This window comes from Amphiprion ocellaris, chromosome 13 (genome assembly GCF_022539595.1).
Source record: "Amphiprion ocellaris isolate individual 3 ecotype Okinawa chromosome 13, ASM2253959v1, whole genome shotgun sequence".
NCBI lineage: Eukaryota > Metazoa > Chordata > Actinopteri > Pomacentridae > Amphiprion > Amphiprion ocellaris.
In genome coordinates, this window is record NC_072778.1 from 33,697,732 (window position 1) to 33,721,391 (window position 23,660).

The 23,660-nt window shown below is 40.6% G+C and overlaps 2 protein-coding genes across 9 annotated transcripts in view; both read right to left on the reverse strand.

Annotated features, from left to right (window-relative positions):
- The window catches only part of afap1l1a (actin filament associated protein 1-like 1a), a 34,549-nt gene extending 23,977 nt beyond the window's left edge, over nucleotides 1–10,572 (reverse strand). Inside the window, exon 1 of the mRNA XM_035942884.2 lies at nucleotides 10,446–10,572. Within this exon, the coding sequence (XP_035798777.2) occupies nucleotides 10,446–10,491 (46 nt within the window). The 5' untranslated portion in view covers nucleotides 10,492–10,572. The remainder of the gene's footprint in view (nucleotides 1–10,445) is intronic.
- Nucleotides 10,573–12,463: 1,891 nt separating this feature from the next.
- ablim3 (actin binding LIM protein family, member 3) overlaps nucleotides 12,464–23,660 on the reverse strand; it is a 49,064-nt gene continuing 37,867 nt past the window's right edge. For 4 of the 8 annotated variants that reach the window (XM_035942876.2, XM_035942877.2, XM_035942875.2 and 1 more), the window contains 12 exons: nucleotides 23,393–23,519; nucleotides 22,640–22,735; nucleotides 22,258–22,308; nucleotides 18,021–18,137; nucleotides 17,764–17,834; nucleotides 17,360–17,528; nucleotides 16,133–16,162; nucleotides 15,109–15,164; nucleotides 14,844–14,910; nucleotides 14,725–14,735; nucleotides 14,501–14,581; nucleotides 12,464–13,734 (listed from right to left, as the gene is read on the reverse strand). In XM_035942876.2, coding sequence (XP_035798769.2) covers nucleotides 13,621–13,734; nucleotides 14,501–14,581; nucleotides 14,725–14,735; nucleotides 14,844–14,910; nucleotides 15,109–15,164; nucleotides 16,133–16,162; nucleotides 17,360–17,528; nucleotides 17,764–17,834; nucleotides 18,021–18,137; nucleotides 22,258–22,308; nucleotides 22,640–22,735; nucleotides 23,393–23,519 — 990 coding nt within the window. In that variant the 3' untranslated portion in view covers nucleotides 12,464–13,620. Of the gene's footprint in view, nucleotides 13,735–14,500; nucleotides 14,582–14,724; nucleotides 14,736–14,843; nucleotides 14,911–15,108; nucleotides 15,165–16,132; nucleotides 16,163–17,359; nucleotides 17,529–17,763; nucleotides 17,835–18,020; nucleotides 18,156–22,257; nucleotides 22,309–22,639; nucleotides 22,736–23,392; nucleotides 23,520–23,660 lie in introns of all 8 variants that reach the window. The other 4 variants (XM_035942881.2, XM_035942880.2, XM_035942879.2 and 1 more) reach the window with 3 other exon arrangements.

Here is a 23,660-nt window from a genome sequence, read left to right on the forward strand (position 1 = left end):
TCACCTGAAAATAAATCAAATTCAGTTCATTTTCAGAATCTTCAGAAACCTGAAAACTCTGAAATGAGACGTGAAATCTTCAGATCTGATACACATGCAGAAATATTATATGATTTTTTTTTAATTTTTTGTTTTTTTTTGGTTTTTTTAGAGGGGGAAAGGAAAGGAAAGGAAAGGAAAGGACAGGAAAGGACAGGAAAGGAAATGAAATGAAAGGAAATGAAATGAAAGGAAAGGAGGAATAGGGGGTAGTGGGGATGGACAGAAATAGGGATTAACCAATGTGGGCTTTTTAGGGCTGATGTCGACAACAAATGTTTTTTTGGTTTTTTTTTTGGTTAATTGAGAAACTCAATCACCGATTTGTTGAACGAACATCATGAGAAGCTATTTGCTGACAGTAACCTGCCATTTACAGCGAGGCCTCTTCCTAATAAAGGATTAGTTTCACTGAATACTATATAATACTAATATATGATGTCTGAGTGTCACAGGACACTTTCTTCTCTGTTTTCTTAATCTTTTTTTTTTTTTTTTTGCCCACTAAGGTTAATGCCTTATGAACTAATTAGCCAATAGACAATACCAATTATCAAGAAATAATAAGTGGATAGGTAGTAGTGGTAGGGGAGTAGGGGGGATGGGGAAAAGACAAGATGGAATAGAGGATGAAGGTGAGAGATGTTGGAGAGGTGAGGAGGAAGGAGGCAGAAGGGGTGAGGAGACGGAGGAGGAGGAGGAGGCTAAGCTGAGCTACCAGCAGCCTCCTCCACCTTCCTGTCGCTCTTGAACCAACTCCAGAAGCTCTTCTTCTTCTTCTTTGCCTTCTTCTCCTGCTCCTGTGGTTCTTCTCTCTCCTCGATCACCTCTTCAGTCTTTTTTTGGTTGCTCTGTCTATCTTTGGTCCTCCTGAAAAACTTACAGAATGTCTTTTTGTTTTTCTTTTGGATCCAATGCTCTGTCTCTTTTTGTTTCTTGAGCAGTTCTTGATTTTCGTTTTCTTTCTCCTCGACTTCATTGCCGGCTTCCACCAGCAGCTCCTCAGTCTTGAAGAGCGTCTCTGAGCTGTTTTCATTGATGCCGGTGATTCGTTGGAGTTCCTGGTCTCTGATGGTGATCACCTCTTGTGCAGACTTAAGGCTCTTCACAATCTCTTGATTTTCTTTTTCTTTCTCCTCGACTTCATTGCCGGCTTCCAGCAGCAGCTCCTCAGTCTTGAAGAGCGTCGCTGAGAGGTTTTCATTGATGCCGGTGATTCGATCGAGTTCCTGCTCTCTGATGGCGATCAGCTCATGTGCAGACTCAAGGCTCTTCAGAATCTCTTGATTTTTGTGAGATTCTTGGAAAAGCAGTTTCTCCAGATTCTTCATCTGAAGGAATTTCCGGTTATACTCACCTTCAAGGTCCATCTTTTCCTTCTGGAGCGTTTTAATATACTTCTTCATCTGGTTGTTGAGCTCTATGTGAGGGATGTTGTTGCGCTCCATCAGCTGGACCTTACCCTCCAGTTTTTCAGTCTTTTCTACCGCTGCTTGTTTGTCCTTCTGCAGTTTGTTGTTTTCTTCCTTCAGACTTTTATTGCTGTCCACCAAGAATTTGACTTGCAATTTCAGGTCCTCATTTTCTTTGTGATCTGGTTCTCTTTGGAGGTTTTTAGCTTCCTGCAGCATTGCTAAGAGACCCTCGTTCTCCAGCTTCAGTTGTGAAACCTCAGCTTCTCTGAGCCTAAGCTGCTCCCTGACCTCATCTTCAGCTTCCATGACATCGCCCCAGTTCATGGTTGTAGTCTCGGTCTGGGAAGAGGCCTGGTCTTCACTCAGGATGACCGGCTGTTTCACCTCTTCCTCAGCCTTAACGACATTGGCCGATGTCATGGTCGGAGCTGGTGTCTCTGAAGAGCCCTGGTCTTCGCTCTGGATGACCGGCTGTTTGGCCTTACCCAGACCTTTGACCACGTTGGCCCATGTCATGGCTGGAGCAGGTGTTTTTGAGGAGGCCTGGTCTTGCTCGGTGTTCTTATGGCTCTCAGGCCCCAGCTTTTCTTGCAGCTGGATTGTCTGCCTGCTCTGGTTCATCAGCAGCTCCTCTAGTTTGCAGGTTCTGATCTTGCTGACCTCTGCCCACTTGAAGAACTGCTGCTTTTCAGTGAGGAGCTGTTGAAGGCGGCGGTCCATGTTATTAACTCGCTCCTTGAGATGTTCGTTTTCTACCGAAGTAGAAAACTTCTTGTGAAATCCAGGCCGCTTACTGGCTTTGGAAGCAGCCTGTTCAGGGGTGATGGTGAATCTAACTTTGCGTTTTGCTTGAATGCTCTGTGCCATGGTAATGCAAATAAAGTCCAGAATGTACTCCACAATAAAGAAGTTCGCAGTTTGTCGTCCAATCGTTGGAAGAAAATCCGGCGCGCTGAAGAAAGGTTCTGACCTGTCCTAGATTTATAGGCAAAGGGCTGTGACATCAGTGATGTCATAATTGACCAGTGTCACCACACATCATTTGCCTTTGGCGTTGCCTAGCAACAGGGAACATACACACGCACGCACGCACGCACGCACGCACGCACGCACGCACGCACGCACGCACGCACGCACACACACCATGGCATGGCTTCAAAGTAGCTGAGTAACCTGGGAAGCAGCAGTGATAGCCAGAGTTGTTATCTCGAAGACTTAAGGGCCTCAGTTACAGGTCAGGTTAGAAAAGCACTGTGGGTCATTTTCCTGCTTGACGTCTGCCATGTTTGTTCAATCGCTTTTCCATTGTTGTAGTTGGCTTAAACCTGGGATTGAATTGCATGTTATCAGCTCGTAAAAATAGGTAGACCTGACGGACACCATAAACAGAAGATGTACACCAATGAAATGATTTCAGTGTGCATAGCATAACATGGAAGACTACAGGCAATAAAGGGATCGTTCATATTGCACAATACTCTGATGCCATTGTTTTGTTCTGGCTTGACAATGTTCTCTCTTCCTCCCAAAAATCTTTAGATTCATGCCTCCCGTAATCCTGCCGTGTCAAATTTATTGTGTGTGTGATGAATGCACAAATCAACAGCTGATGATCAAGTGTGTGTGTGTGTGTGTGTGTGTGTGTGTGTGTGTGTGTGTGTGTGTGTGTTTGTTACCATTGCAACAGACTGGCTTGGGAATTTCCCTGCCTTTCCCCCAAAGTATTGTCTAATAGGTCATTCTTGCCAGTGTTTCTGTGGTAGCAGAATAACTGGAGAGATGGGTAGATCATGGAAAAGTGGGACTGACCAGGTGGCATCAGGGTATTTCCCAGTGTAGCGTAAGGTCAAAGGTCACAGAATTGACCAAGTTGTAGGGATACATATCCACTAAAACTCCTTATCCTCTCGCTCATTTTTCATCCTTTGCTCTGATTTATTCAGGTCCGGGATGGCAAAGAGGGCTTGACTCAGCCTGGTGCCAGACAAAGGCCCTACAGTGCAGTCAGTATTATTCAGATCCCATATCTGCCCAGAGTCCTATGAGATCACCACAATGCTATGTCTCCCTCACAGAAAAGTATTCACATACTGAGAAAGATGCTATTTTGCAAGTGGAAGCGCTGCTTTACTGATGCTGCACAGACAAGGGCAATATACACAGAACAGACACGCCTGCAAACACACACACACACACACACACACACACACACACACACACACACACACACACACACACACACACACACACACACACACACACACACACACACACACACACACACACACACACACACACACACACACACACACACACACACACACACACACACACACACACACACACACACACACACACACGTACTGTCACAGTCTTATACATGCACAGCAGGAGAAAAGAGGCTGCTTTGTCTCCAAGTGGGATTTCATGGGTCAATAAGATTTCGACCGAAGTACTGTCTTTAGTTCTTCACCAGAACACTGAGACACACTCTGGGCTTCTTTCTGTTGCCTGAGACTAAACATCATGTTCGGCATGAGTAGTCCTTGAGGATTATATTGTGTAGTTCAAGAGCTTTTAAATACATAATGAGGAAAAGCTTAGTAAATGAACAACGTCTGAAGAGCAAAGTCAAGTGATTCATTTTCACTATATTACTCATTACTCCGCCAAGGAATGCAACGGAGTAATGAGTGAGTGTGATGATCAGCATCCGTCTGTCTGTTTGTCTGTAAATTTCTCAGAAATGGAATAACGGATTGGCCAGTTGATTAAGTGATTATATTTTGGCAGTGATGCAGCTTATAGCCTAGATCCACAGTTTGTTAAAGATTTCTGTATCATTGCCAGATAGCAGCACGGCATCACTGTAACTATAACAACAAGTGAACACTACATCAGCAGCCTGCTGACGATCACATAATTGCGATCCTACTACAAATCGACCACTGCAGACTTATTGGGATTTATCCATCGGAGATCATACAACGACCGAGCAGCCTTGGCGGAGTACTGCCCCCTCTGAGTGCTTTTCTTGTTATATGTTGTCAGTTTGCAATGCAGCTTGAGACCAGTAGGGAAAACAGGAAAAGAAGCCTTAAGTAATGATTGATCAATTTGATGAGTGAAAATCTTAAAATATCATGAAATAAAATAGAAAAGCTTTCTGTGTCAAGAGATCCAAAAAGAATTTAGTCAACAGTTTCCAATGTATGCATTATTGATGCTAGCCCTGGGCGAATCGATAACAGAAAATGTATTTTGTTTAATGAGCGCTCTCTCACTTCTTACTCTTCGTTATGTTGAGATAACAGCCAAAATCTATTTAACAGCATCTGCTACCAGCTGTTAAACCTGGAGGCAGACCTGTAACGGTACACATGAGTAGAGTTGTTATGTTGAGTCATGCTTGTCAAATAAAGAATGAGGAAATTTCACCATTTTCCAATCATATGCACTAATTCACAGATGTTCATATGCTTGCTAAACAAATGAAACCAGGATTGCCTCAAACGCCTTCTATGAATCTCCCCAGTCACATCAATGTATTACCAACAAAAAAAACGTAGAAACATACCTAGATAGATGGCAATGTCAACCACTTTTCATGCTAAAGGACACTCCCATATGACATTACATGCACTACCTTTTGCAAAAGTAGAAGTAAAACAAAAAAATAAAAGATGGACCTATACTTCATGTCATAAGCTATAAACATATATCACATGCTTTTCTTGAAAATTTTAAGTATGAAATATGCTTGTTTTCCACCTAAATAATCAAACTTCTTTTAAAATAATTCATTTTTAAACACATACAGATACTGATGTTCCTTGGGGCTAAAATATGTAGTTCTCCAGAAGCTCAGTTTAATCTTTTGTGGGTTCAAAGCAGAACCACATGTTGTCAGTATGGTCTGAAAAATGTACAGTTTTAATTGCTAACTTCAGTTTACCCCTTAGGCCAAAAAATTTCCATTTCTCTAACTGTATATCCACATGAATCATGCTAAATTATGGCTGTTCTCAAGTAATATATAGAACAACCTAACTGACAACAGGCTGGGCAAGTTTTATTCTTCCAAGTCTTTCTAATAAATCTGAATTCTGCCTTTGAGTATTGCTTGTACCTGTGTGCACGAACACTCCAGGCACAGCCACTTTTCTGCCTTGGCAGCAGGAAAATGCACCACATTTCTGAGTGTCATATACGCTCCATAGTCCACTGCTGCAGTGTTGTGCAGCACATCTCCATGGAAACCCTACATAAACAGCTGTGCAGAGAATGACCATTGCCTATACACAACGCACATTTGCACACCCACAATGTGAATGTACACACATGTATCCTGCACACTTCTTAGCCTTATGAATCATAGTGATCTTCTCTTCTCACTAGGGTTCAAGAGGGGAATTCCACTTCTTATAGGGCTGGTCTATAATCATTCCTAATTTACAGCTTATACACGATGGGACGCACATATATATATATCATACCTAATGTGTTATTATATGTTCTATGTGTGCTAGTGAGAATGCCTGCAAAGCATTTTTATGTCTGAAATTTTAGATAGAATCTGATAGAGCAACCAAAACAAGGAACCTTAAGTGCATAAATAAAATTCTAAGGAAGGCAGATTCCCTCTCTTTGCATCCTGAGTCTACGGTAATTATTGCAGCTGGTGTTTGACTTGGTTAAAATAACACTGTGTGCATTGCATCATCATGGAGATAATGAAATGCAGGAGCTCAGCTGGAAACAGCTTTACGGTAGAGAACACGCAACTTTTTTAGAGTCTGATCACAGTCAGAAAAGTAATTATTTGATCTGTAAAAGAAGGTGAGCCTTTCTTTTTATTGGCTACAGAATTCATTAAAAACGGTCTTTGTTATGTCGAGCTACTTGTCGGCACAGTTTATAGCAGGGTGTGAAACAGAGAGGTCAAACTGAATGAGAATTTGACATCCAACTGAACCAGAGAATGGGCTTTTATTGTTGTGAAGGCTCTTTTGGAAAGTGAACTATGGGCTTCATATTTGTCATATTTAAAACTGACAGCAAGACACAGTTTGTAAAATACTTTTGAGGAAGAAATAAAATTGGAGTAAAGTTGCTTCTTTAGGCACTGCTTTTGTTTTGTGAAAATGCAGATCACTGAATAGATCATGAGAAATAAGGCATAAATGCACACACAGTGGCGTCACTGACCAAAGCCAGATGACGACAGCAGGCTGCATTTTAATTGCGCTCTTTTGCCCTGCTAACTTAAACCCTCTGAACTCATGGCTGAACTCGAAAGCTACCAATTCAAATCTTTGTTGTGTCTCAATAATCCCAAAGACTCAGCTATGTTTTAGGAAAAAGAATACACTGTAATTCAGAACTCAAACACACAGGTTCTCTTTTCATACATACTCAGAGGAAAGTGGCTATGCAAAGCACTTCAACTCTAACTTTATATGCATGTGGCAGACCCCCTGCTTGCATCAGCAATATGTTACATTTATGTATTATCACTAGCAGATGATTGTTTTGTCCACAAGCTCTTCCACATGCTCCAAAAATCCTTGACAATAGCCACGATTCATCCTTTCTGCTGGACTAAATCACAGTCAATCCCAGTACTGTAATGCATCTCTGCTGGGACAGCCTCTCCCATCTCACACCCACCTGTTGCTCTGCTTCTCGCAGCGTACACCGAGGTGACTGTGGAAACTTATGACACTGCTGCTCCAGCTGGCTTGGATAGTGCATATTAAAAGGCTCCAACTATTCAAGCTCCTACCTGCCTCTTGTCAAACTTATCAAACTTGATCTGAACTCATGAAACTCCTCATAGCAACCTGCGAAGGTTAAAACACAAATGAAAGTAACCCTGTAGATAAGCACTAAATCAGACTTTTGATGAAGTCCATCCACAAAAGAATCAACAACACTTAACTGTGTCAATTATTATGTTTTTATTTAAATTTGCAAACCGTGTCTCTGCTAGGAAAAACCCCACAGACAATTACCGCCCCACTCTGCAGGTTGGCTCAGTTCTATGAAGTCTTTTAGCATCCTTCAACCCACTGTTTTGTGTTTTACAGCCCACAGTTTTACTGTTTTGGCTCACTGCTCTCATCTGCAGGCAGCTGCTTCCAGCAACAAAAAACAGCTCTGATAAAGCCAGTGTATACTTCCTGCCCAGCATCAAACAACACAAAAAAGTTAGTGTCTAGCTGCTGAGCCTAGTGCGGAATTTAGCAGCTAAAGAGTCAGACAAAGGCCGGTGCATGGAGACCAAAACGGAGCTTAAAGGGGAGTAAACTCATCAGAGGTTTACCCTACAAAGCAAGTTCAGCATCATCAGTATGTGTTTTAGTTTTCTGGCTACATGAAACAACTGCCTTGACACTAATAAGTCACACAGTTGTCACAAACTGCAGTCCTGAACTAGTGTAAGGATATGTAAATATACTGCAGGCTAAACTGCTGCTGCAAGCTAAAGTCAGGAGGTAAAGCTGGCAAATGCTGACTGTGTGAATGCATAAGTTAATAGGCTTATCAATTTTACTGCCCCACGAGCAGTTCAGCCTTAAATCAGTCATCCAATAGATTTATGTGTTCCCTGGATGTGTCCTCCTTGCACGTGGGACAAGGTTAGCCCATAGGTGGAATTCTTTCAGGTGCAATCCCTGCAGGTGTTATACAGCCCTGGGGGCAAGTACAAGAACACACATAAAAACGTAATTCAAACTGGTCAGTAGGCTTTAGTGCTTTAAGCAGTCTCTGTTTAAGGATTATAGAGCTATACAAAGGCCTGTAGAAATAAAAGGTTACCTTTAAATTTCCTTGCAGGAAACAAGGGGAAAAACAACAGAGGAAAACTGGGGTTCATTCTACTGTGAATCTAGATATCTCTGCTTGTCAAGGAAAGAAAAGGATGTAAACAGTCTCTAAAACGTCATGCCCATCCAGAGCCTCTCCCACAATCCATGCACCTAGCTCTGCAGGATCTTTTAGTATTGGTGATGCCATTTTCCAAGAGTATTGACCAGACAGCAGTAGGTGTGTTTATATGCGTTGACTTGTTACCTCGAACATAACCTGCTCTGGTGCAGGTTAGGTTTGCAGCATACGTTACCATGTACTTTAGCAAGAAGTCAACTACTGCTGTAGCCCTGGAAACCCAGAGATAAACCAGAAATTACCTCTCTAATGTCATATCCTGCTATGCCCCATATGGACAAAAACACAACTCCAATAAAAATTCAATTGGAGTTGAGTTCTTGATGCAATTAAAAAACATCTAAACCTTCATCAGATGATGTTCAACGTTGTTAAAGTTTTAATACATTTTCTTAAAATAATTTCTCAAATAAAACCATCAAATAATTCTCAAATCCTGATTCTACAAGGACAGGAGTTGCAACTTTTCTCTCCCACTGATCATTACAACCTGAACTACCTTCTATTTTCTAACCACAAACAAAACAAGCAACTTGAAACACCAGTCACACCTGTGTGAGTCTAAAATAGGTATCGTTTTGCTTCATATTCTGACACGTTATGAACTAGATAACTGTAAAATTGAGCAACAGATATTTAAAGTAAACATCAGATCAAGCAAAAGCCACTTAGCAGCAGCTAATCAGCGGACTTAAAGAGCATATAAACAGTTGGGTGATCCTCAGGGATCTCCATGCATCACAGTGTGTTTACCCTCGCTGTGTTTACCTCAACACAAATCTCACTCGATCAGGCGACATTCTTGTGTGTTTGTGTGTGTGTGTTGAGAGAGATGTGAGTGACAGATGAGGATTTCCCCTCCAACCAAGGCAAAACCTGAAGACTTGCTTGCCGACACTTTGTATACACACCAAACACATTTAGTAACATCCACATAATCCTCATGCACTGACAAGGTGAGGAAGGATGGGAAAGAGGTAAACTGAGCCAGGCAAAAGCAGAAGTAGCAAATGTGACAAAAAATGGGGCTGTTATAAAGTGCTGGAAACAAGATAAAGCAGCACATGTGCAGTTTGTCCCGTTTTCTTACAGCTCTAGTCAGCTAAGGAAAAAAAAGAAGAAAAAAGTCTATTAAGTTGGACTTTATAATCACTATCACATGTTTACCTGCCTGGCAGCTGGCAACAAATAACACTCAAGACTACAGCTCTGTAAAGCACACAGTGCAAAAACACGATGAAATCATACATCTAATGCATTGGTCATACCTTGCCTAATTAAAGCTTCTGCTGAAACCCAGGAAAGACTGTAAACGTATTTATTTTTTCATTGCAATGTGGAAAAATGTGACTATGCAGGGGGGCAACTGTACTCCTCCCAGAGAAAACACATGGTGGCGGCAACTCATTGTATTTGCAGCTATTTCAACACAAACGCACGGTGTATCTCCAGGGATCCTTATGAAGAACTCACTGCTGGTGGTGTCCGATATCAAACAATTACTAGCAGGACCGCCCAAACTGTAAACATCGCATCCCCTCATCCAGATATTTAACTTGACTCAGGATGAGTGAGATTCACTTCCTAGAAAAACAATCAAACTGAGGATCAGGATTTGGTTTCCTGGCTGTCCAAGCAGCTGAGGGGGGAAACCAAAGAAGCATTATTTATATGTTTAAGCTGCACTATGATTGAGTGTCTTAGATGTACAACTTCAGAGCAAATTACAGGTTAAAGGTGGGTATGTCCAACTGATTCTAAACAGATATGGATATAGTGCAAAACTAGCAGAGAATCTGCATATATACAGCTGTAATTTCCTACTGTAGTAAAGTTGAGTAAAACCAATGAGGGTCCTGCAGCTAGAAGTGTGAGAGGAAGGAAAAACATGCACAGTGGGTGTGTGTGTGTGTGTTTGCAGAGGGCACCAGCGTTTTGACAGCCACAAGAAATTAACTTCACACATAAAATAAACATGCAAATCCAAATCTGATGTTTTGCAGCAGGGTTTCAGGGTGACAACATGTTGTCTGAACTTACATTTGGTGCCTTTTGAGTCCATCGTGCTGCTGCTGATGCTGTCCATGTGCTGAGATTTACTGCAGGGCCATGAATGACTGAGCGTGTGAAGGCGTGTGAGAGCTACTGCTGCTGACACATAGAGGCGATACAACACAGATCCACAGGTCGAGAGCTGCAGGCTGCTGCTCTGCTGGGTCCTAAAGTCTGCACCATTGCATGAGTTTATCCCAGCTGACTTGGGGCAAAGGCAGGCGACACCCTGATCAGGTCACCAGTCCATCGCAGGGAATTTTGCGTCCTTCCCGTCCCAACTAAATCTACACAATACAGGTACTAAATTAACATGCTTTGTACCATTTGTTTAACTTGGACAAAATTTTAAGTCTGAAAGTTACAGAAGTTGTGTGATTGTGTTTTCGATGAATTTTATTGTGGAATAATGTCAAAATTTCTAATTTCTAACTTTTTGTAACAACATTTAAACTTTCCAGGAGTTCATTGGTGTTAGTCTTTATTCACATTTATTATTATTATTACTCCACCAAGGAACACGGTGGAGTTATGCGATGATTGGTGTACGTTTGTCCGTCTGTTTGTCTGTGTGCAACATTACTCAAAAACGGAATAACAGATTTGGATGAAATTTTCAGGGAAGTTCAGAAATGCCACAAGGATCACCTCATTAGATTTTGGCAGTGATGCAGCTTATAGTCTGGATCCACATATTTGCTAAAGATTTCTGCATTATTGTAAGATAGCGGCATGGCGTCACTGTAACTATGACAAGTGAACACTGACAATTGATTGGGATCCTACTACAAATCCATTTTAACAGACTTATCGGAACCTATCCATCAGAAATAATACAACTCCAAGGATTCAATATGATCAAGGTTTGCTTTCATTGTTTTTTCTCCTTTCTTTCGTCTTTCTGTCTTTATGACATTTAATGAAATATTTTTGAGGAAGGGCTGCACAGTGGGTTGGTGGTCAGCACTTTTGCCTCACAGCTAGCAGATCCCTGGTTCAGGTCTGGTCTGGACCGGGAAACTTTCTATGTGGAGTTTGCATGTTGTCCCTGTGCAGCATGAGTACTTCAGCTTCCTCCCACAGTCCAAAAACATGCTGAAAACATGAGAATTGATTATTCTAAATTGTCTGTAGGTGTGAACGTGAGTGTGCTTGTTTGTCTCTATAAGTAGCCCTGTGATAGACTGGTGACCTGTCCAGGGTAAGCCCTACCTTCACCCCGAGTCAGCTGGGATAGACTCCAGCCCGCTGCGACCCTAACAAGGATTAAACAGTGTATAGATGATGGGTGGAGGTTATTCCAAAATCCATCCATCTATCCATGGATGGATTTTGGAATAACCTCCACCCATCAGGACCATCCACATGACGGCTCAACTTATAGACCTTGTTAGGTGCAGGTTTGTTGCTTTCATAGCTTACATAGGCTGACTGTATTATATATTATTTTGAAAAGTTTGCAACTGTTTCTCAACAAACCGGGGTAAGACTTCTCTTTCCCCAGTAGGGGCAGCATCTGATTTAATTACCCTGTAAATGTATTTACTTAAGTATTCTTCCTGTATGTGTATTATATTGACATTCAAAGTATATATACTTTAAAAGATAATCAGTATTGTTTTTAAGGGGGGCATCTTATCTTGATTTACCAAATTTGTATAATGCATTGTGTTTAAATAAAAGAAATATGTTTTTTAATTCAATTGTCCATTTCGATTGAGTGTACCTGTGTGTGCTCATTCAGTTTTTTGCAATGTTTGTAATTGGATTATTTAAGTATTTTGGGCCCAAAAACAAGTCTTATTTAAGAAACTAAAATACTAGTGTCGGCTGTATTCACCCTTGTTTCTGGTCTTTGTGCTAAGCTAAACTAACGACTGCAGCCTCCACCTACATGTATAACATGGTAGCCTATCTTCACATTAAACTGTGAAGTGAATAAGCAAAACAGTTTCTTAATAAAACACAATATGACAAGTAGAACCAATAAACTGAGCAGACAGATGTTGATTTGAAGTTTAATTTTAGTGACAAAATCAAAAATAACAGTATTCAAAGGAAGTAAAGTCTTCAACAACCCTGGATCTTTGTTGGTGTGTTAAATTCCTTGCAGAGCGTTTCTTTGTGAGTGAATATAATCTCTGTAGCTACAAAATTATTGGATTATCATTCTAAAAGAACATAAATAATAGTGAATGTATGGATGACTACAGCCCTCAGCCTAAAACATTTAGTCATCTTTCTATTGCAATGAGTAGAAAACGTGGAACAGGAGGACGTAACTGCATTTTTTTTCTCTAGTAAATCTACTGGATTGCACATTCTTTTCGGTTTACCGTACAGCTGCACGGTGAACTGTACCTATTGATGACCTTTTAGCTGACATGGAAGTGATCTGCTAAACTGTGTATTTGCATTCTCACTTTGGTTTTCATTTTCACACAAATCAATGCAGGTCTCGCATACAATTGAAAACGTTTTGTCCACCTCAGATTGTTTGTTTCTTTCCATATCAATTAGTGTAAACTAGAGGGGACACTATTTCATGTTAAAGAGCAAAAAAATCAAAACATAAACAAAAAAACAAGGGACCAAGTAAACAAAATGCATCCATAAACCAAAGCAAAGTGATGCTGCAGGCTCCCACTCATCCTAATCATTCACGCCGATAAAGTGTCATAAATGATATACTGTATCTACATTCTACTCATTCAGATTGCTGGTGCTGCACAGTCATAACTAAGAGAGCATAACAAATAAGGCAAAGCCAAAATTCTCCTCATTATGTTTTCGTCCTGCAGCTCTGGTCACAGACACTCTCACGTGGCCTTATAGGGGCATCCTCCACTCCATCCTTCAGGCTTAGAAAAGCACAACATCACCGTACAACAGTCTCTATTGCTTACACTCCACTCCTGCACACAGCTGCAGCTGCATCGGCAACCGTCTAACAGTTTATCAGTCCATCTGTGCATAATGTCCATGTGGCCTTCCCTCGGTGTCCTAGAAGTCCACTCTGGTGTGACCAGAATTTGGTTTGTCGTGTGAGGAGATCTAGAACAGGATCTCAGGCATGGCAGTGTAACTGAGCAGAAGATTCTTCCTGTTCCCTCCTGCAGTCTGGCTCTACTTATGGCAGTATTCAACAGACGTCCGTGTGGGATTAAAACAGTCGGGCCTGTTTCTTTAGCTCATTTCTCTTCCACAGAGCCAGCCGGTCGAAATCTTCCATGGTCATACCGAACACTTGCACAAACTCCTCTGGGGACAGGTGACGCTGAAAACACAGGGACACGGAGACACACAGTTGTCAATAGAACCCAAGTGAGTTTCACATTCTTTTACTACACTATCATTTCCAGAAGGTCTCGTCCTTCGCAATGTTTTGGGAAATTTTGGGGGATTTATACATCAAAAAGATGAGTGTTCATTCAGTGATTCCACACATGCTGAGCTTTTCCCGGCATCAGAAAGTAATCAGGGGGTTTCTTGGCTCAGAATGGGCCTTTAGGGAATGACTACATACAAACAGCAAGTTTGACTGGTCCAGGTACAGTAAAAAGTAATCTGTGCATGTTGTTGTCATTTCCAACCACTTGAAAAACAAATGACATCATTTTTGGTGCTGGTGCTATGGCCAAAATTTGAACTATGACACTTTCACAAAATTATTGACTTTTTTATTGACATTTACTTTTGAATACATAGGTATACGTATCATTTATGCAGTCGCCTTTTTTCAGCTACATTGTCGGATTTTCATCCTCTTTTCCAGATGGCTAATGCAACAACATGTCTATACTGCACATCTTCATGTCTGTAGACACTTTCTTCCTCTATGTAGCAAAAAAATGCATAATGTGAGGAAATAAAACTGAAAGAAAACAGAACAGTTAATTGAATATTCTTTTTAATATTTACAAACTGTGGTAGGAAATTTGGCAGAACTTGAATAGGAAAATGTGGTTCTGTTCATGTTTTTAACTGGACTAGTAACATTTCCTCCCAGCTCTGTTTAACCTACTGTCCCATTCATAACTTACTTCCAGTCTGGCTCTGTCTACATCTTTAGGCAGCCTGTTCCGCCCTCTGGTGGTGACAATTAGCGATTCATAAGGGTAAATCTACAGGGAAGGAGAGGCAACCACATTTTAGAACATTTCAAACACTTGCGCAGTTACAGAATCGCTGGGACTTTTCAACATATAGACTTCTTGACATGAAGGGAATTATTTCAAAAAAGGAGGAGATACATGTAAAATCTTACCTTGTACTCTGCTGGGAGAAGAAACAAAGAAAATCAAGTCAGTACAACAGAAGAAAAAGCACTGATTTAATTGCTTCAATCTAACATGGGTGAGGTGTTTTAAATTCATATTGAATTACCTCTGCTGCCCCAGTTGACCTGGCTGCCACTGTCGTACTGGTACTGGTAGCAATCTGCACTCTGAGGCTGCAGGGGCAGACAAGGACAATGAGATTAACAAGTGTGGTGGGAATTTCCTAATAAAACAGCCTAATGGAAGAAGCGAAAGGTGAGAAAGCGGAAGTCAGAAAAGAGCTGTATAATATTTGGATGCATGATATGAAATATGATAAAGAAGCAGGTCATCATGTCCTGAGATTCATGTGATGTTCACTGTGGTCTCACCCGCTGCAGGCCGTTGCGTCGATATCCTGGCAGTGAAGCTGACTTACAACCAAAATCTAAAATACAGAAGAACAGCATTCAAATATTACCTACATCTGCTTACATTTTCAATATATTTTATGTAATCTGTCATATTAAAAACCTCAAATCTTGCCAGTGGATTTGAAAAGTGCGATAACTTTTGCCAAAATCACACTGTCTGTCAGAGCCAGAAAGTGGAAAAAGTCTATTTCTGTCACGAAAAGTAACCAAATCTTAGCTTAAAATTAACATCTTTCATCAACAACCAATATGTTCTACATGTCTCATTGAAAAATTCACATAAAAAAAGAGCTCTTGGTTCAAATAAATAAATAAAATTCTGTGTTCCTTAGCATGTGTGGTTGAAGACAGTAAACTCTGAAGCAAGCTGTCAGCAAGTTGTACCTTCGTAGAAGTGATGTGCAGAGTAGTGTAAAAATGTAAATAGTAAAATGCAATTTATAGCATGTAGAGTCACAGTTTTTTTTTTCCAGTATGGGCAGTTGGAAAAATGTTGTATGTGTTAATGACATACTTTATTATAGTTTATTTTTGTAAAATATATAATCAAAGAAATACAACTTTCTTTATTTTTTGCGATTTATGACTGCGTCTTACTGCACAGGAGACATTTGTGAGTTCTGTCTACTTCTAGTCATGGTGGTGGTGTTTCCACAGAGGTGCAGGACTTTACATTGGAGTGAAAAATAAGACCACAGTGACGCCAGCAAAAAAACTACTTGGGGTTCAGTCCCTGGTTACTTCCAGAAGATGGCGGTAAAGACTAACTAAGAAGATTCCTAAAGTTCCAGATGTGTGCACGACTCTGGGTCTTGCTTGATGTAGCGTCATTGAACACATCATGAATGAACCAACTTTCACTGGAAATTTAAACTTAAAAACAGCTACTGTTTAAATACACCAGAACCACAAACTGAAATACATGCATGTTAAACCATTTTAGATTAATCATTGCAGTTTTACAAAATAAGGACAAACTTACCACTATCAGTGCTGTACTGTGATCGAGGAGCTGGGAAATAAACAGATCATACAATTACATGACATCTTACACTCTACAAAAACTACAATTATTGCTGCATTTTAGCCTGCTCTAAATTTTGATTCAATTCCTCAATATTCAAAGGAATTTCTGCACTCATTTGACAGCCATCTGTCTAGTTAGAGGCCAAACAAAGAAACTAAAAAGGAGCAAGTTGAGCACTCATCAAGCCCTGGGAGGAACACAGAACATCAAAGGGGCAATAAGGCAGAAAGAGGCCAGGCAAAGACTCAGTGAAGAAAAGGAGAAAAAAAATCTAAAAACATGCACACCAGCACAAAACCACACGGCGTGCTTCACCATCTAATCACACAACACACAGCTTGTATGGTTACAAGCCGTTGTTGCCTCTCAACCACAGCCAGCCGAGTCCCGTTCAGTTGTGCTTCCTCCCATTTGAGAAACAGCTTTAATGAGAGATCTTACAGCTCATAAATAAAACAGGATATGGGACACCAGCTGTGAGAGCCAGAGAGTGAGATAGATACACAGATAGACGGATGGACGGAGATTTAGCAGAGTAGCATACAGAGAGCGATTTCAGAAGAGCGAGGGGGAAAAAAAGCTGTGATAAGGATGCAAGGTGAGGAGGGAGATTTTACAGAGAGCTAGAAAAGAAAGTGATGAAAGGATGAAGACAGGCTGGTGTCTGGATATCAGAGGCTAAAATAATAGCCCCAGTGCATGAGCAGTGAAGCTTGACGATTACAAACAGCAACAACTCTGGTAGCTTCAGGTCTGACTTCATCACATCTGGCATTTGCTGCACGCTTGGTTGAACGCTGCGTTTTTTTCAGTAGCTTGAAATGTTCAGAATCGGTGCGATCGGACATCCTCACAGCAATGACAGGCCACATCTGGCCCACCGCAGGTTCAGCAGCAGCTGTTCAACTCACTCATCATCTTTCCATCTCAATAAACCCCCCAGCAGCCTGCAGCAGCCGTGACCCTCTGTGACCTGCATCCACAGCCTCACTGTCCTCGCCTCAAACCCCAATGACAGCAGATACTGAGGCACGTAAAACATAAATGAATAAATAAATAAAAGCCCTTGTGGCAACATATATGATCACACTGAGGGATACAGTCGGAGGTGCAGGCGTCCCTGAACTTGCAGAAACAGACAAACGAGGGTGATGCGCAGAGGGGGGCAAGGTGGATCCTTACAGCCGTTGATGGTGTTGTTGTACGCTGTGGTGCCGTAGCCCGTAGTGTTCAGTGTTTCCTTGCTCCCACTTCGAGAATTCCTCGCACTGCCCCAGGGGTCGTTGTCATAGGAACCAGATCTGGCTTTCATCTCCTCCTTTAGGATCATCCTCCCGATGCCACTCCCAATCTGAGAGGGAAAAGAGGGAGGCAAGGAGCAGAAAGGAGGGAGAGAAAATGAAACTGACATCAGGGGAAATTTACTAATTCAATGTACAGCAGAAATCACGAGAGAAGCAAATAAAGTGAAGGGGGATAGTTTAGGCTCCATAGTATGAAGAGTGCATTATTTATGGGTGTTTTTGAGGAGGGACTTCAGCATGTGATGATGAAGAAGGCAAGATAGAAAATAATGAAGCTCTTACTCTTTGAAGACTCTGGCTCCAACTCTCTTCATCTCCTCCCGTCGAGAAGCGTCTTCTCGGCACCCGATAGGCTGAGAGAGAAAAGAGATAAAAGAGATTCCCTTGTACGAATGCACAGCTCCGAGTGGAACACAGTAACAGAGTAAGTGAGAAATATGACAACACGGTTACAACGTGAACTGTATTCCAATGTCTGTGAGGGGAAAAAAAAGATGTAGCTGGCAGCTCTAAACAGGTGAAGTGACAGGGTTTCCTACCCTTCGGGGAGCTGGTGTAGGGGTAGTAGTCACACTCTGACTGGGTGTATGGCTCTGGAGAGTAGGTGGACAGTCTGGAGGATCTGAGGATGTCCTCGCTGGTCCTGCTTTTGGTGGCTGCTTCCACATGATTGTCTGGAAAAAGACGGATCGAGTGATCAAGGAAAAGAAAGACAAGCAGAAATACAAAAACGAGTACTTTTGTTAAAGGAATAGTTTCACATTTTGGAAAATATGCTCATTCAGTTTCTCCCCAAGAGTTAAATGAGAAATTAGAAACCATTCTCATATCTGTCGGTTCAATAGGAACCTAGAATTATGAGTAAGTTAACTTGAAGAAGGAAAAGTGCAATGTTTTTTTACTTTATACACAGTGTAGTAGGAGATAATTTACAGTGATCCTGCAGCCAGATAAATGTGGATTAACTGCTTCTGTAAGGATCGTGTGTTGTTGCTGCTAATGATTAACTTTACAATGGAGAAAGTACTCCGCTTCTAAATCAGAGATACGGAATGTCTCGTTTTTTCCAGTGCACATCAGGCCTGTAGCTAGCAATTATTGTCATTGTTGATTGATCTGTCAATTATTTTCTTAATTTGATTAATTGATTGTATGGCATCTTCTGAAATTTAAGGAACAATGTGCTTATGTATATATATATATATATATATATATATATATATATATATATATATATATATATATATATATATATATATATATATATATATATATATATATATATATATATATATATATATATATACATACATATACATAGATAGATAGATAGATAGATAGATAGATAGATAGATAGATAGATAGATAGATGATAGATAGATAGATGGATAGATATATACATGTGTTGTTATATATGTATATAAAATATCTAAAATCTTGATTTAACTGTTTCATCTTGTTTGAATCTGTTTTCATCACTTGTCAAATGTGGCATTTGTGTTAATGTAACAGCCATGGTGTCCAAGTGCTTTCCAGTAAAAAAAAAAAAACAATAATAAAATAAAATAAAATAATAATAATAATAATAATAATAATAATAATAATAATAATAATAATAATAATAATAATAATAATAATAATAATAAAAGGTTCTGATTGGTGTTATTAAATTGACCTAACACGTGAATTTTGAAGTTAAGACTCTATATTGTTATTTATGCTGTGCTTTTAATCTGAGTAATTCAGTAAAACTCTACAAAAAAACATAAAACACTTCTTTATGTATAATGTTTATAATGAATATTTAGGCTGAGACCCTACAGTGTTGTAAATATGGAGAATAACCCAAGTAATGCAGTAATGTACAACAAATATTACTGCTTAACATAACTAATATAACTTTTTTAAATTCAATTTCTGCAACTAATGTAAATGTAAGATTACGTCTGAGTCAGAAATAAATATGTACTAACGAAGTGATGTTTGTAGTCACAGTGATGCGACTTATTGCAGGCAAACAGTGACATTTCTCCCACTAGGCTCGACGCTCTTGAACTTGAATGTCTGCTTGTTATAAGTAAGAAGTGACTTTGAAAGCACTTATTTTGTTATTAACCTCTGACCTTGAAAAAATCAGATAAGGACCTTTGAGTAATAAGTCTGAGAACAGCTGATATAAAGCCTGAAACTAAATTGCCTCCTGGCTCCAGCTTTACATCAATCACGTCTCTATCTAACTTTCAAAAAGACCATTGTATCTTGTTTCTTTCATCCGTAGAAAAACCAGAGTGTGAAAGAAAGTCATCTGCGAGGCTATTTCTTGGCTAAAGCAGTGACCTTCTGTGCTTTTCAGCTGTCATGAAAAGGCTGGAAGATCTTCTGCCCAGTTTTTGAGATAACATTTTCATTAGTCAATTTTGACGTGTCAGTGAATTTAGTTTTCCTTTGTTTCTAGTCTTCATGCTAAACTAAGTCAGCCGTCTCCTGGCTGCATACTGAAAAGACAGATACTTTATAAGATTGACATTGATCTCCTCATCTGGCTCCTGGTGTGAAAGTGAATTTCCCAACTTGTCAAACAATTGCTTTAAGACTTAGCACTTGCTTAGTGCTAAACAAAACATATTAATGAAGAGCACAAAAATGTGCAGCGAGAGAGTACATTTACGCAGCAAATTCTCAGTCATCATATCCACCACTTCTGTCGGGGGAGATCAATATTTCAGCCAACAGTGGGAAAATAACATTAAAGTGAGTTCGGTTACAGCTCAGCCTGAGGCACACAGTCATTCCATGAGTGGTGTGAGGTGATGATATTGATGCCACTCCGCACTGAAGCATAGTCAATGGAAGTCAATGGATGTAACATGCAGTGTAATGTCACACAGATCGCTCTTCACTCTGTTAGCCATTAGCCATGCCAGCCCCAATCCACGACCCATTGAATTCCTATACGCATGATGCATGACAACAGTGGCAGACATTCTCGTCTTTAAGACTCACACTTTCACCTCACCTGAGCCCCACGCACACAGAGAAACACATTCACAGCAAAGTCTGACAGCAGACTGAAACTTCTGTCAGAGGAATCGTGGCTGTAAAATATTGACATCGGATGACAAATACAGGAAGAGAGAGACGCACACACACACACACACACACAGGTATGAAATATCTATCTACCAACAGTGAATGAAACAGCGAGAGGAGGGAGATACTTACAGTGGCAAGGTCACCGGGTAAAGTGGAGCAGAAGGTGGAGGAGGGAAGTGAATAAAAGTGATTGGATGCAATAAAAAAGAGGTGAAAAGAAAAGGGAAACATTATTGGAGGCATCCCAGAGGGAGATGTGAGAATGTGAGAGCTTTGCTACCCATAGAGAAGCACAAGTGTAAATCCAAAAAATCAAAAAAATCAAAAAGCAGGGCTTTTGACACAGCCTCTTTTCCATACAGGTAGCAAACAAGATTAGTACATAACTGGCCTTCGCTGCACAAAGCAACTCCACATGTATCTGATGTGGCTTTACATCAATTCTGTTTAGTGCTAAAACAAGAGAAAATCACAATCAATAGCTATTTAGGAAGACTTACAGTACAAGAAGGATCAATATGACTGATGGGGATGTTTGAGTTACATGTTCTAAGAAGGCAAGCTGAAAAGTTCATAAACTTGACATTTACAACATATGCTGAAATATTACTTTCCTAATTATATGCAAAAGATAAAGGTTGTACACGGACATATAACAGCCAGTGATGTAATAATTGTTATAACTGAGAAGAATGAAAGTATCTGCACACGGGTCGACACACTGTTTACTAACTAACTCACACATACTGTACAGAGAAGCATGCAGGACAACAACAAAGATACACTATTCTCAATCAGGAGATCTTGTGACTCTCAGCTGAAAAGCCTTTTCAAGTGCAATGTGATGAGGGAAGAATGAATCTTTTTCTTATGCATGTTTATACTCAAGCACGCTATCCGGATGGCTTCAGTGCATTTAAGTTTAATGACTTGTTAAAAAAAAAAAAGGCACAAATAGCATCTTAACCATTCTGCCATGCTATTTAAATGAGCAACAACTCACATTTGTTTTCTACAGTTAGCTCAATAGCTGTCTCCAGGTTCTGCCTGATCCTTTAAATGAATAACACAGTAGCCCTAAACTGTAAACTGGCTAACCAGGCCAGACTGACAAATACAAGAAGACTCCCCAAAGCAAATATAAATCCCTATTATAATGCAGTTTTCCAGTGTGCTTTGTTGCGTCGGTCTGTTCTATTCTGGTGAATTGTGTGTCCTCAGAGTCCCATGTACTCAACACTTGTCACGCCTGAGCAACCTTCACTTCATTCATGGCCTGTTGCAGCCCTATTTGCCATTAAGAACCTGTCGGGAGCTGCACGCAGAAGCAGCATACCTACGCTCGTGGCATGCACACTAAAAACATAGCTCTTTTACATTCAGCTACTGCCACTAATGCAATATGACTGACTGATATGTTTTTTTTTCTTTTCCATTTTTCAAAACAAGCAGTCGAACTCTGTTTCCTCTCTCTAGCACAACATCAATCCATTCCAGTCATCTGTTTTTGTTGGTGAAGGCTTCGGCCTCAACAATAACTGGAACATCAATACTAATCGATGCATAATAATGAAGGGCTGTTGAGGGACATCGATAGATCAGTAAAAACATCTACACCAAAACACAGCATGACTAAACCGACAGGAGGACAGGCAGGCTAAGGCGGGGCTAACTGCACTGTACCCGTTCTCTTATAGATGGGAGGCTTCCTGTAGATGTTGGGATCCCCTGTGGCTGAGGAGAGAAAGAGGAGATGAAGAGGTGAAACATGGAGGGGATGTGAATTGCTAGATGGGATGATGGTAACAGGAGAAGTAGGAAGAAAGAGGAATGAGGGATGACTGTACGGGAAGATAAAAAGAAGATGCGGTATGAGGGGAAGAATATGCCAGAGCGGTAATGTGTCGTATAAAAATACAACTTAGTCACATTTTTAAGCATCCTCTTTCCCACGGAACGTAAAAGAACCTTTCTGAATGATTTGCATTAGTGAGTGATGGCTGATGAAATCGCTGTAAGAGTAATAAAAAGAAATTGAGTGCAGAGAGGAGATGAGGACTCCTACCTGGTACATGAAAATGTTTAGGGGGCTGGTTTGTGGTGGGGGTGCTTGACCGCCCCTCTTGGCCGTAATAAGGTGAACTCCTGCCACTCTCAGAGCCTGCCGCCAGCCACAGCCAATCACAGCAAAGGAAACGAGAGCATGAAGGAAAGCCTCGACACATGCAGATGAAAACTAAACAGCTCTTGTTCAAATTACAAAGTGGCACCAGATAACTTTTCCACTTGTGTAATGACAAAGATTACTGACTCAGCAGAGCAGATTTCTTCAGAGTGTCACCGCACATGTGTAAGAGTTAAATGAAATGAAAACAGAGGAGCAACTGCAGCACATGAGACAGCCAGAGATCTGTTTCGACAGACATTCAGCCCTAAGGCGGTGAATCTATTAATCTTATGACACTTACACTATATGAGGGGTTAGTTATTGTCGCTATAATAGAGGTAATGACAAACAGATGGAAATGACAAGCAATTTGATGTCTAATAAAGGAATAATTTCACAAATTAGGATAGAAACAATTATCGTGACTCTACGATTTTTAAAACCTCCAACTAAGACATTACATATGTACAAATAACAAACTGCAAAAATTATACATTGTGGTTATATAAAGGGGTTATTGTCCAGACTGTGTCTTGGTTGGGGCCAAGGACTTGCTGGTGTCTCCACTGGTTACCTGGCAACTTCAGAAGCTCTAACCCTAAACACTGATGTTATAAGCAGACAACGAGGATTGAATGCCACCTTTCTTACCAGGGTATCCATAGTGCTGTGGAGAGCGAGGCATTATGGGCGACATGCCTTGGCGGCTATATGTCGGCGAGTCAATATAACCTGGACTGGAGCACCGCCTCTGCTTTGTATCCAGGCTGTCGTAGTCCTAGATGAAAACAAAGCACATGATTTGAGTGAAAGAAGAGCAGGGGGCAACGAGGAGACAAATAGCTTAGTGACAGCCAAAATAACAACACTTCACTGGTTTGAACTTGTCCCAACTGATCTGCTACTTACATTTAAAGAA